The 14,588-nt window shown below is 41.9% G+C and overlaps 1 protein-coding gene across 2 annotated transcripts; it reads right to left on the bottom strand.

The window, feature by feature from the left end:
* Positions 1 to 230: 230 nt before the first annotated feature.
* Positions 231 to 14,300, bottom strand: LOC111273048 (transforming growth factor beta-2 proprotein). Of its 2 annotated transcripts, XM_022854743.2 has the most exons (4): positions 13,608 to 14,299; positions 12,966 to 13,161; positions 1,391 to 1,591; positions 231 to 1,193 (listed from the first exon to the last, which is right to left on the bottom strand). In XM_022854743.2, exons 2-4 carry the CDS (start codon positions 13,150 to 13,152, stop codon positions 640 to 642), a joined length of 942 nt encoding a protein of 313 aa, XP_022710478.1. In that variant the 5' UTR covers positions 13,153 to 13,161; positions 13,608 to 14,299; the 3' UTR covers positions 231 to 639. The 2 variants fall into 2 exon arrangements, with proteins under 2 accessions (XP_022710478.1, XP_022710477.1); XM_022854742.2 differs by having other exon boundaries at positions 12,966 to 14,300.
* Positions 14,301 to 14,588: the final 288 nt, after the last annotated feature.

Below are 14,588 nucleotides of genomic sequence, written 5' to 3'. Positions count from 1 at the left end.
TATATGTATATACATATTTATGTAAATATGTATATTTATATCTGCTATAATACTATATGCATATATATCGACACTAGAATAAATTATTACCTTAATTATTATTACTTATTAGCTCAGTTAAGTTGCCTAATTAAATTAAATTATACCTAAATGATTGTTTCCTGTTTATCACTCGTTGTCTTGCAGCGACAACAATTGTTCGTGGCCACTAATCACGGCACTATTCCATATAACTTATCAGCAGTTTATAAAATACTTAAAGGACACTTGGGATTTCATTGGTTTAGAGAAGCGGGATCAAGGAAGTGAGCACGTGGTAACCTCTACCTCTTGTGAAAGCTAGACAAATCGTAGATCTAATTGAAGTAGAAAAAAGTTTGAGTCCATTATATCCTGCACACGGTGGCGTTCGCAGCGAAAGAGTATCGCTTTGTTTGACAAAATCGACGCTTAGCCTGATCTCATCTTCACAGTTTGAATCTTCGGCGGAATGAATTGCGATAACCGGTTAAGGCTCGTTCGAGCATCAGAGGCCTGCTTTATCATTGATCTAACTGGTCGATTTGCTGTTTATCAAAGAACTGTATAAACAGTTAGAAGCGGTGTGGGAACAGGAGAAGTTCGTTCCGTGTTAACCATTTATGTACAGTGGCAATCCTCAACAATCATGTCCGGTATCGTGGTGACGTTAAGGGTGTCTTTGTTGACGAAATATACAATCGTAAGCGGTTTAAGCACTTTCGGGGCGCAGCACATGGCCAACTCAATGTTCTGTGCTCTAACAGGGTACGCTTTCATGTAGCTGTTCTTTGCCAAGCCGTGGGGACCCAGCATATTCACCTCAAGCTCACATTGACCCCGGCAAAAATTCGGCGTGAACGTCTTCGGCACAACGATCCAACGCCAGCCAATGTCATCGTGAAAGCTGACCTCGAACGGAGCTTTGCAACAACCTTTCTGCATGTTTGACATCGAACATTCAACACTGCGCTTTAGTCGTCGATTGGATTTTTGCGGAACGATAGAAATGAAGAGGAAAGGTGATTCCTTAGCATCGCGAATTTGATTGAAGGTCCCGTTAATACAGGTAGGACAAGCTAGCTGGACAATTCGTGTTGACGAAGCCCTTGTTCCCTCGCTCGTATCCTTGACCCAACGAGCCACCAACGAAGTTGCGTCGAAACGTACCCATCCTGTCAAAGAGCGAACAAGTTTAACCTAGATTAGTTCAGGCTAACTTAGACCAAACCCTATATCAGGATTGTAGATTAGGTTGGATAGTGACGAGTAAAGTTGATCATTATGGCGATAATAGTCAAGCAGCTCTACTTTCGTTATTGGCGGTTACCAAGGAAAGTCAAAAGTGTTTAAAGACAAGGGCAACCCCTACCTTGAGACGAAGCGCCGGTAATACGGGGACCAGTTAAAAAATTCTTCCGTATTTCTCTCAAGTTGAATGACTGGTTGTGTCCTGACAAGAAAAAGATACCAATTTCAGCGCGAACGATCGTACTCGACTGGAGGACGCGTGATATGTCGAATTGAAGACAGAGAAGTGCCTCGTCGCGTATTTCGCTTGGACACGTAACATCTGTGTTTCACAGCATAAAAGGCTCAAGTGAATTCGATATCGGATGAAAATAAATATCGCTGACTATGTTAAATTCAATAGCTTCGTGAATTGTGCCAAGCTTGAGTAACGTACCAAATTAATCCAACCTTTGTGTCAAAGTGCAAAAATCTACGCTGGTTTAAAGCATCTTCGACCTGATCATCACCAGCCTGCGATAATCTAGTAACACGAGTAGACTTCCTTTCGTTTTTCAGCGCAATGATTATAGCAGCAGTCAATTTCTTTTACGATAAATAAATAAATAAATCAGCAAGTAACTGTTAATCACTCTGTTTAGAAACATATTTCTTCTGTGTACAGATAGTGAACGTCATTTGTCAGATTTATGGGATGCTTACGAAACTCCAGAGAGGCTATTAACTTGCACCTAAAAAACTAGCTCTCCTTCGGTTCTTATGCTCGACCTGTTTCGATGATGGGGGCATAAGCAGAATTGATCTGAGCAAGTCGACAGAGAAAAAATAGCTGAATGTATTTAGCATCAAACCGCATTGTTTATTAAAGCACACTTATATAAGTTCATTTAGTCCTAACTCGTTTTTAACATGGACCGAGATCTGGTATACTGAGCTGTGCTTTGAGCGCCATTTTATCCATATAAACTGCTCTCGAACTACTACCTAGCCAACGAAATGTTTGTTGTCAATACAATTGGACACCGTGACATATTTGCTTCAATGACAACCTCAGATTTTACCTACTGCAGTGTGAGGGAGCCACACTAACAGCTTATTCACCTTGTCCCCGAGCCAAACATACTAAACAGTAGGCGATAAGTCCGTGTTAAAACAATCCATCAAGTCATCGCACCCTCATGAATGCCGTCCTATACTGACTGGAACCTTACCGCTTCCCTAACAATTTTTCTCGATAATGTCTATACGTACAGATCTAATGAAATAATATGTTTCTCTCCATCCGTCCTCTCACTCTATTAAGCTTTAGTAACGATGAAACGCTCACTCACTGCGACTAATGATGGCACCTTGCAGTATGTTCTTCGTCAATTAAATATTATATTCTGTTTGTTGAGCAGGCTCTTTCGTATCCAGCCGTTGAACTTCAGCGACGAGAAAAAAAAAAACTAAAAATAATCGTACTGTAATAAGGTACTGAACCCATGAACAAGCAACATTCCGAAATTACGTTATTATTTGTTACATGTTGTTAAGGGGAATGTGTTGCATTTCATTGTTCCGTCTAGTTGGAGCCTATGCAGGCGTAGCGAACGCTACAGCAGCGTTGACGATTACAGACATTTACCCTGCATACCTATATCTATACGTGTTCAAGTACGGGCCAAAAGTGTCTCTAGAATATGTCTAGCTTGATTTGGTAGCCAACAACAAATCGACGCTCCTCCTTTGAAGTTCTTTTATTTTTCGTTGTTGGTCCTAAGCTTGCCTGAAGCTTACGTCAACTTCTATCATCAGTGATAAAGTATAATTATCTCCGTACCTTTTCCTCCCATTGTCCTAGTCTGGCTGTTCGCCTTGTAGGCAGAGTGAAATAGCATAAATATTGTGAAGCAAGGACAATCGTTCCCGTGATAGGGTAATGTATTTGTCTGCAAATTTTAGCGACACGTAGGTTCTAAGCCGGGTGTATATACACGGTTCGTTTCGTACAGCGAGCCAGCCGTCTAATGGAATGCCTAATAGCGATACCGGAAAAGGGAGTTAGAATGGCAGTGGACATTCGAAACGGCCTATTTTATTGAACGTGTTAAATGCATATTTTATTGCGCCTGATTTGCCTCAGCTAGTTTCTGCTTCCTCGACAAAGAACCAGTAGTAACCGATCGCGAAGTGAGCTACGGAAGAAATAGTCAGAGGCGTAATAATCAGTCCAATCTTTTTCTTTTGTCGGCGTATGGCTAAGGAATTCATCATGACACGGATCAGTGTTGTCAGTGAGATTGTTTACTAGCAGACGATTTTTAACACGGCCCGGTCGTAGCACTGGCGACAAGCTCCTCTGAAAGTGTGCAATGTTTATTCAATAGAGTTTGCTGTTTTTTTTTTCATTGAAATCACGTAGTTTACGTTCAGGGCTTGAAAAATCATTTGAATTATGAAGTAAATAGCGGCCTCGTGAAGGTCACGTCGGGTAATGCATACAGTAATTTATAGGATCAAAAAAATCTTGACCTCCTATTCTGTACAACTGCACTTTGATCCAGTATGCGAACTAAATCGGCGATAGGAAATCTGCATATCTGATAAGTCCGTTTCAGATCGGTTTATTTGGGATGTTTTGGATCGGGTTATTTCCCAGAAGCAAAACGTATTTTAACGAAGTAGAATCGCATGGATTGTAATTCATGCCTTGGTTATTTCAATATGAATTGAAGAGCAATTAGCAAGTTAATCAGTTACTCAATCATTTCTAAAAATAAATTCGCCTATAGCCGGCGAGGAGTTCGACTTCGGATTGTCGGAGACCCCGCGTGCTGAAGTTTCGAGCTCGTATAATTACGATATAGCACATAATAACTGCACAGCGTTTTTTCCATCAGCTTCTGTGTACCAAGCTTATATACTCAAACGTTTCATTCGCAAAACCAAATTTATGTAGGATTCGAACGCCTCGGCGAGTTTCTGTCCTGCGGCTTCCTTTTTCCCGTTCGTAGATCAAATTTAGATGTGGCGATGGCACGTATCCATCACCAACGGCGTCCTATATGTGTAGAGTTTTTAGGTACTAGTCAATTTGAGAGCGGAAGAAACACGTGAGTTTACTTAGCACGTGATATTCGTCTTACATTCCGCGTATCCAAGCCTACGATTCCTCTGCTTTCCTCCACCTTTAATTATATCTCCTGCTATCATGTTTCCAGTTTGCAAACGAGCCTAAATCAAGCCGCCCCATTCGCATATCTGCCTTTTTCCATCCCTTTCATTTTACGTGGCGTGGCACACCTCTACAGGCTCACCTTGTAATCCCATAGACTCACTATTTTATCAGCTGAGTATTTGTCATTCTTGTATCATAGAAGACAAGTTCCAGTTCGGGGGAATTCTAAATGTAGATGAGATAATGTGTGTATAGACCCCCAGCAATCAAGGCTATCAGTCGAGTTACAATAAAAGATTGTTGCCAATTCACTTGGGTTAGGCTTGCTCAAAACTGCGAAAGTCTCTCTTTTTTTTTTCTATAGTTTGACAGATATTGCCTGCGAACCGCAAATGTTCAAACGATAGTTGGAGACGTTTTGCTTTGAACAATGATCGTCGAGGATGAAAAACAGACCCGAACTTCGTTATCTGTCGGGTGCTCACAGTGTTATATAACAAAATAATACTTCCATTCAGTAATCGGTATGACCAATAACGAAGACGTATTATCCGTACGTAAGTTATAGCTGCATCTTATAGTAGCGAAAAACTAAGTTCTTTTTCGATCTTGTGAAGATGGCGGCAGGTAGAAATCGATGTATTTCTTCGCGTAATTTCCTTTGAAGGTAATACGTAATACCATATATATTCGACGTTCTGTTATAACACAACTATTATTACCACTCTAATTGAAATCTTTTATAGAATCTAAGCAATCGTATACAGGGGCACTAAGTTAGTTGAAGAGTAATTGCCTTTCTGACCAGTGTTTGTGAGCTGCTATTCGCAAGCGTTTTTCCTTCTCCACAGGCCCTTCGTAGTTTCATTGTGTAGTGAAAAGAGAGGTCTTTGTTTTTTGTAAGGCTTTTATACTTTAAAAAAAAAAAAGCCTAAAAGGTCGTTGCTCAGTCGAATGACGCTATGCAAGGAAAGCGATCAGAAAGAAAAAGTCATTTTTCTCCCCGACAGATCAGACGATACATGGCAAAGGTCGTAGGAGCTGTTCTCCAAGTGTTCTTTCACACCCTTTATATTCTCCAGACACCAATCCGCCGGATTACGATCAAATTAAATTTCTAACAGTATATTTAACAATAAAGAGGTTGTCAAAAACTGGCTAGACATGTTTTTCAACCCCAGATATAAACACTTCTGGCCAGAGAGAATAAATCAGTTTGTTTTGTAAGGATGGAAGCGTGTCATAAAAATACATAATAAGCTAGTTCGCTGCTAGAATTTGACTGAAACGAGGTGATCTGTGTTGCTTTTTCCGTCCATTAATGTCTCACGTACCGAATATTTATTCATTCACTATTGTATCTATTCTTTTCCTGCGATTTTAGCTTGAATCTGGACTTCAGAACGGTACGCTTCAGCGGACAGCGATCAGAAAGATCAAGAAAAAAGTGCTGGAAAATCAGCTTCTATCATAAACATGTCTGTGAGCATAAAATAGTCATTTGGCAAATAGCTGTTTACCAGGTGCCACCGAAAACCGTAAGCACTTTTCCCAACGGAAAAAGAGAAAAATGCCAGCAATTTCGGGCGTTTCACCTAAAACTTCCCGCCAAGAAAGCTACGGTTGATGATTCGACACTTTTCGTTGCTTGCCGAGCTTCACGTTGATGTTTCACGGGCCACAGAAGCCAGTCAAAGGAACAATAGGGAAGCCTTATGCTGACGTCACAATTGCTCGAAATGGGTGTCCTCGGCGCTGTAGTGCAGGTTCGAACGAAAAGAGGAAAAAAGAGCTAGAAAGTGATAATGGAAAACCGCCGACTGCCTCAAGGATGATAACACGACTCGGCGCAGCAAAACTGACCACAAACATTTTTGAAGGGCCAGCTCATTTCGTTCATCTTTGATTATCTTTGCGATCCAGGATCTATCTCGCTTGGATGATCATTAGTAGTTGCCCGTAGTAGCGCTGTTGTGGCCAGCCCGCCTTAAAGAAACCTGTCCATCAGCGCTGGATGGGGAACTCAGAGATAAATTCCCACACGACACTTGACCCGACTCCAGTTCGCTGCCTCCGTTAACCAGCTCCAGTCCAGGGGAATAACATGTACCAGGAAGACTGGGCACAATGCCAGAATCTTGTTCCACCGATATTTGTCTCGTTTTAAGCATTGTTAAAGATATATAGCGAGTAACGAATTGTAGCACAACAAAGAGTACGACCGACGAATGTCATCTCTCAAGCTCATGAATGCCGACGCCGCGCTCTCCAACAATGTCATCTTTGATATATCGCCAATATACTTAAGAAACAATAACCAAATTATTACCATTTCTAGGGGAAGGCGACGGAACAACAGAGGCGGGAAGGTTCCAAGTGAAATAAGGGCAATTGAATGTATTCGTTTTGATATCGGTCCAATGAGGCATAACTAGATTCGTTACGGAATTAGGTTTAGAATTTGACGGTTGTGGATGATCGCATACGGCGCCGCCTGTGGAAGTTAATTTTGGTATTGCAAAAACGCTGAGTTGGTCAAAAATGTGTATACAAAATTGAACAAAGAAAACTTTCTTGGCAGCTTAAAACTTTCCACTTTTCTGCTTCGCTTTTACTGCACTCTTCTGCTGCATGAGAATCACTCAAGTGAAGACTCTGAAGCTGTTAAAAGATCTGTGCACTACTTTGTAGTGCAAGTAAGGTGCGTGCGTATCAGCGTAACCATAGTGCTTTACCGACATGTCGAATCGACTTAGAAGAAAACCCAATTTGGGTCTTCCTCGAAGGAGAATGAAAACAAAAACCGTCGACGATGAAAATGATAACGATCAGTCAATTTTAACGAGCGAAAGTTCGCGCATTGTTAAAAGGTCATTGCTTGTGATCATAGCAACTGTCGATAAACACCAATGGTAAAGAAAGTCACCATTGCAAGGAAGAAAACGCACTTGTCTTTTTACGATGATTTTGTAAAGGTCTTGTTTTCACTATCGTGCATTATCAAGCATGTATGGATCCACCTGCCCCAGTGATGGTGCATTGGTGACGCGTTTGTGTGTTTAACTCAATGACATGTAAGGTTATGTAAGTTCAAAGCTAGGCGTAGGCATCACTCGTCTTGCGCTGACTGCCGCCCACCTGAAAAAATACTTCGTGACGTCACTAAAAACAAAGGTCAAAACATTTACGCAAATCTACTTCAACATTTCTGTTCGATTAACGATTTCAAAAAATGGTTTTGCAGCTGTCTGCCTTAAGAATGCGACATTACGGAGCTTTTTGCACAGGGTTAATTTTTTAAGAGTTTTCTTAAAGGAGCTACCTAAAATCTGTAACAGCGCCTTGCGAACCTGCATATTGTAATTAAATCGGCCGCTTGTATTGCCGTTTAAACAAGCCGTGTGGATGGAGATAGGCTAAAATGTGCTGGACGGTCACAACACATGCGGCAAAGCAAAATTAAGATAATATAAAAAACAACGTATTTTATTTACACAGGTACGATACGGTTGTGAAATTATGTTTACGAAATAGTACTCGTTGTTAGATTATCTTATCGTCGATTACCATGGAGTCGAGAATCATCGTCTCCATGAAAACCAAGAGCTCAAGATCCTCAAACCGGTCCCCAAATAGAGTCTTGATGACAAGGGCACATCTGCGTTCGAAAGAACGTCGAAAATCCATAAGCGTATAAAAAGGGTCCAGGTTTATTTTACGCCTGTATTATTGCAAGAGCCGCGACCTCTCACTATCAATAACTTAGGTTCTAACTATAATAAAGCTTACAACATTACCTGCATAATATTACTGACATAACATGCGTCAGCATATTTATTTAGAGCATGCACTAGCTTGTTCATCTACCTCATCTCCTATCGCTTATTAGATCAGAGAATATGTAATGCCAGTTTTTGTTCACCGCTTTGTTTCTCGTCCCTTAACGTGTTGCTTGTCGCTGCCTAAGTACTAAACACGCCTGGAAAAATAGATGCGGATGCATTCATAAACATCTCTATTATTGGCCTGTTCTTCTTTATGGTTAACGTATTTTTTTTTATCCCTGCATGTATTCCCAGTCCAGCTAACAATAGGTCTTTTACTGAGTTCTCTTCGACAAACAGTTCCCACTCACTGGCGCTCAATAAGTGTTAAATCGTCTTTCAAGTACATCTGTCTTCAAGTCATTGATGGCGCCATACGGTCTGCCATCTCCCTGTTCAAACTCTCAGTATAGCAACACTACGGAGCTTTTGCCTCTCGCATTTTTTCTTTTTCGACCTCTTTCGGCCGGCACGCCGTCTGGCTTGGCCTGGCTTTTTATCCGTTGTTTTCTCTTGGCCCCACTCATTTGTCTAGTACACGTCTACCTAGTGGGCATTATGAATCTGAATGAACGGAGCGGAAAACGAAACCCTAGGAACATAGGCAGTATCCGCAGAGAAGCGTCTGCTGACCACTGTTTTTTCTCCTGTTACGACGTGTACAAGTACGCCTTTCGAACAATATTCCCATGGAAAACTTCTTTCATTAATGCGCAATACTGTTGCTAGCCATAGCAGCAGCAGTAGCAGCGATACGACAAGACCAATAGCCCGCTTCCCCCCTCAACCCTGTCAGATTCGAGATGGCGGAACAGGTGTAGATGGATGATGCTAATGATCTGATATCGATAATGTCTATGGAGATGCGAAACGATTGTGTAGGACTTGCAATTATCAAGAATACGATCGGTGTGAAAAAGCTTTCATTTGGCTTCAGCTGGAACTTACTTTCCGGTTGAACATAGGTCAAAAGACAGGCCGAGCATTTATCTAATCCAGAGAAAAGACGACCTGCTCCTTCACAGCAGTCTTGAAAAGGCCAGTCGCGCGAATCGCAAGCTGCTAAGAAAGAAACGATCGTACTTTTCCTCACTTTTTCGCCTCGTTTTCTTCGCGTTTCTCTGTTCGTGATTTGTTTTGCGTCAGATTGGGGAACTCATGGTGCGGCCAATCAGCGAACCAGCCCATCTACCAGGTTTCAAAGCGGTATTCATTTCCGAATGATATGACAAAAAACGCAGACGACCGTCAATAGCGAATTGCTTTGTTGTTGTTTCGTTGAACATATTCATCGAAGCAAGAAAGGCTTTAGTGAAGACGACAGTCTGTCCACTAAAGCTCGACGTGGGTGACAGCATTCTCTATGAAGAAGCAATAGTTTTGCAACTGACTCTCACAGAAGATCTAGTTAGTGACGTATACTTATACCAATGACGGTCTGGAGAAGACAAAGAGGTAATACAGTAGACCGGACCAACACTAACAGATACTGTGGTTTGGCCCTTTTCGGCAAATTACTCGTGTTGTTACCATGTTGCTACTGTGTCTTATTTCTGCAGTCGCCATCGTGACCGCAGGCGTTCATCGATATCCCGTTCTTTACCGCTTTAAGCGACACGGCAACAGAACACCGGCCGGCTAGTAACGTTTGCCTTTTTCGGTGGTTCAATGGGCGAAGGGCAAAATGTCACGTGTGTCTATCGGATCATCAGCCAGCCGTAATGAACAGCAGCAAGGGTCTGAGATACGAAGCTGGTTTTTATACATTAACAATAATAGCCAGTTGTTTTTTGACGGAGATAAGTTTGTTAGCCATCCACTCTATGCTGTTGTTTCTTGTGCTGCACGATTCCATATCCCAGGAACACGTATATTTAAATTTGATTACTGCAACGACGCGTTTAAAAGGCGATTGTTTACTTTCGACGTGCAGCTTGGTTCTAAGGAGTCGATGCTAAGCATTCGTTTGTAGACCTGGGCCGCGGTGACCCACTTCAGCGCAGAAAGCCTTTTTCGGAAGGTGACTTAACCTTGACGGCGTTTCACCGACGAGGTAGTTCACGGACCAAAAGCTGTTGGAACACGAAGGCCGATTATAGCGTTAGTTATAGAAACCATTGAACGATCTATTTATCTATTTTAAATTATGCACCGCTGCCAGAAACGCAGTTTACTGCTTCGTAGCCGCCTGGGATAGCCCGCCAAGATATAAATCATGACATGATATACATAGTAGGTTCAAAGAACTATAGGCGTAACTCTACGGGTCCTAGAGGGCGCTAGCCATGGTTCGTGATTGGGCGAAAGGCTATCATGTTTAGTAAGCCTATCCAGATGAGACGATTAAAAATGCCAGAAGGAACGTAATTGGCAAACTTTCAACCAATATGCGGACCAAGTCGATGAGCCGATGTTATGCATAACTCTTGGAAGGACCACCGGTCGTCATCACCATTAAGGTTCAACAAGAACAGGAGCTGATTATACATGATCGATTAGTCGCATCTATATCGAGTCTGATTTCTGTGAAGTGTTCACCTGAAAATATAATGTAAATATGTATTTGATAGTCCAAGTTTTTGTATGAAAGAAACCAGGGTAAGATAAATTACGTTAGACCTAGATTAAGTTACATAAAAGTTTTGAGAATCGAACAACTTTATTATTGGCTGGGCTATCTACTTATAAAGCCAAAAGCTCCGCTTATAAAATCGCCCTATGACATTGCCACAACTCGAGAACTTAACGACTGTCTGATAATTGCTCTCAAATATGGTAGAAACTGAATGTTTTTTAGCTGACACACGTCGTACAAAGGTGGGCGAGGATGGTTTAGACAATTAACCCTAACAGTCCTTCTCGGGCGTCCGCCGTGTTTCGTGCTCTAAACTTCAACTAAGTTTAAATTTCACTCAAATATTCACTCGTAATTAGGATAGTAGGATCGTTTGCTGATCTAGGTGGATTTCGAGCTCCACCTCTTTCCATGATGCGAGAAACTGTTGACTGATCAATTGAAATACGCACGATTTCAAACTGCCTGTTTTGACACTATGATTGGCTATTATAGTCAACACGATTCAGCGATAGGACATAATCATCTGTTGGAGAACTCTTTAGCCTTTACTTTGGGTCGGACAGAACCCGATCAATTCTATTTGAAACGAGAGTGCTTTCCTTGGTGTCGATCACGAACTAAATAAAGGGGTGCGGCCAAAAATTATCTAACATATCTGCCCTAGAAAAAATGATACGAAACACAGGCAAATGTAATTATCAGAGTTATGATTTTTTGGGAGACAGATCGTTAATACTTTGTATCGTTTGTGGTGCTCTGTTTACCTGGTAATTTTGCAATAATGAATTGATGCCGCATAGACGCCCGAGAGCGGTTTTATGTGCGATATAATCCTAATATCTGCCACTCGTCCAAACGAAGTTACATGTCTGTTTGAACGAATTCCATTTGACAGGACCATCCTGGAATCATTCTAGTTACCGGTATGATCGTAACAAAGATATAACTTCAGATGTGATACTGAGCATCGGTAGAATGTTTTTCGCGCTGATGAAGTTCAGCAACAACGGGCTGATATACGGTAGGCTGGGTACCAGTGTCAACCGTATACTGCTTCCCAGCAATGGAAAACGAGCAGCATCTCACAAAGCGCACGACTGCTGTTTAAGGCATTGTAAAAATATACATTTTTATGAACCTAGATGGTCATAATTTTAACATTTTAGATGCGGACATGTACATATATGTATGTTAAGCTACGTTATAAGATGGATTATATGGACATTTGCTTGGTTTCTTGGGAATTAAAATGACGCATCATATATTGCTAATATATAACACGCATATGGAATATCGCTAATGTGGCTAGAGCGTATCGTAGAGCTTTGAAGCTATCTAAAGATCACTTAATAATAACGATCATTGTATGCGGTGTTATTCTGGTCTATAGGTATCTAGGAAAGTGTTTATAAAATATCATATAAAGTCGCTATTCGTTAACACAAAAAAAAAGCAAAAACAGTTAAGCTAATGGATTTCGAAAATCTCCATAGAAAATCTCAGCTTAACAAAGGAGGCCATGTCAGGGTTAAGTTTGCGACTCAGGAGAGGCGTATAACTTATATAACATAATTTTTTAAAATGCATGTTGCTAAAATGTATAGTCATACATATCGGAGCGTTTGCCGCGCGTTCGTGATATTCAACTTGAATAATAAGTTGAATTGACATAGAGAACTACCGCTGTGAAGCCAGGTCTTCAACTATATGTTCTTTAGTCTGGATGCCATATAATTACACATTAAGATCATTTAAAGCGGCTCAAACGAAGTGAAATGTGCAATACACCATCATGCACAGATTACGGTTTACATCATATTTTAAAATTTTCGCAGTAAACAAAAGTAATTCCAGATTAAATATTTTAGAGACAAAGAAAAGTTTGTCAAGTGACTGACTTCCACTGGCATTAACGCCGTGGTACGGATACGGCTGTAGATAAAATGGTAGAAAGCAATTCAATTACAAAGGCGGGAAAGTCTAGCCATTGCTGTCTCAAATGGTGTATGACATATTTAGTTCAAAGCGGTGATCACCAACTGTAAACATTTTCGCAAAAGTGGGCTATCTTACGGACCCACCATAGTTATTCAGAGAACCATTCTAGTTAGGGTGACGGTCGTCGGTCACTTACCTTGGTCGGCAAAAACAACCATTCTAGATTCCTCCTCGTACTCGTTTCTTTCGGTGAACATATTTTGGAGACTCTGCCCAGCTCCGAGTGTATCGCCGGCTAATAGTGCGAGCGCTTCACGAGATCGATTCGGGTCCATTTCTATATTCGTCGCATGATGGCTGCCCAGATGTTTGAGAATCTTCATTTTAATTGCCTGGATATGGGCATTGCGGACCTCAGGTGAATTTGGGTTAAGTTGAGACATTCGACTTTTAGGACAACTCGCCGTACAATTATTGATCGCATTTGTACTGCGAACAGCCGTCGATAACAGCAAAGCTATCAACAAAAGTTCCTTCATTATAATTCCGTACTGAACGAGGCTATGCTCTGATCCCACACGCTATTTAAATCGTTGCTAATCAAAGCTAAAAAACCACAAAAAGACCCCAAAGTCGAGTCGTGCTGAAATTGCTCGTGGTTTATTCCAGTATCGTGGGGTGCTATCTGACGGTATACAATAATGTAACAGTGGCTTAAGAAGTGATGTACTTTTCAAAGCAGTAAGTTCCTGAAACTTCAATTGCCAATTGTCACCAGAACTCTAATAACAGGTCGTTTTAGGGAACTTTTGTTCGAAAAAAGTCCTTTCTTTCTCACTTGTTTTTCTCAACTTGTTTTTTTTTTTTATTATTTGCCCCTCGAAGTTCTCTTGTTTAACTCTTCTTGGCTCGTACACCTCTTCGCTCGTAGCCGGTACGCGCCGGTGCAAGGACGGTTTAGAAAAACGTTGAAACAGCACGTCTGCCGCATCGAGCGCGCTTTTATGGGGGGAGGCGGAGCGCTGTGGGGTGGGTTATTATAACCGAGAGCACTGGCTTTCTTTGCTCAATATGCTAGTGAAAGCAAACTCGACTAAACATTTGTAGCCATCCATTCTCCGCTAGTCGACCGGAGAGAAGGGTGGCTTGCCGTTGGGTTGCTGTGTCGCCGCCATCTTGGACTTCGGGTGAGAGGTGGCACCTTCCTTTGGGCCGATAACCATCCATATGTGACCGTGTGTGGGCCTGTGTGTACACTGGTCCATCCCTCTATTCCTATGCTGCTATACCCACCGAAGCTAAGAAATAGCAGCACCAAACGCTAATTCCGCAGCCCTGCCATCTGCATTATACGGGACCGCACACCCCACCATCTTCAAGCAATCGGCGCAGCTCCGATCTTAGCAGCTAAGCAAGCAATCTTGAAACAAGTCGCAAACCAGCTTCTTCGTTCGGCAGGAGAACGCTAATAGAACACATACGAGCTTACGCATAGCGCGTCGCAGGTCGCAGCGGCACCGAATCGCTCGCAGCATCTTACCGGTGCTGAACGGTGCCGCGGCGAGATACGGGACGAGGCAAACGTGGAGAACAAACGTCACAGACATTTCGACGGTGCGAACAAACACCAATACATACGCAGAGAAACTTGTCGAAATCGCCTATGGCTGTTTGGTAGGGTGTGAGAAGAGAACGGGGAGCTAGCTGTGCTAGATAGAGAGAAGGCCAGTTAGCAAAAACAAGCCGGTCACTGTTGAACGAATAATGACTGGAATGGTGGATGGAGAGAACTAAATAATTGTACTGGACAGCAATGGCA

The sequence above is a fragment of the Varroa jacobsoni genome, unplaced genomic scaffold (assembly GCF_002532875.2).
Source record: "Varroa jacobsoni isolate VJ856 unplaced genomic scaffold, vjacob_1.0 contig04448, whole genome shotgun sequence".
NCBI classification, from domain to species: Eukaryota; Metazoa; Arthropoda; class Arachnida; order Mesostigmata; family Varroidae; genus Varroa; species Varroa jacobsoni.
Note: the sequence above shows the minus strand (reverse complement) of the source record. Positions and strands in the feature narration are given on the sequence as shown.

Excerpts from the sequence above, each read along its gene's own strand:
- LOC111273048 (XM_022854742.2), bottom strand. The coding sequence starts at position 13,308 with ATGAAGGAACTTTTGTTGATAGCTTTGCTGTTATCGACGGCTGTTCGC. Across the intron at positions 1,592-12,965 it reads GGTTGTTTTTGCCGACCAAG|ATGTTACGTGTCCAAGCGAA; the intron begins GTAAGTGACCGA and ends TGTGAAACACAG. Across the intron at positions 1,194-1,390 it reads TACCGGCGCTTCGTCTCAAG|GATGGGTACGTTTCGACGCA; the intron begins GTAGGGGTTGCC and ends GCTCTTTGACAG.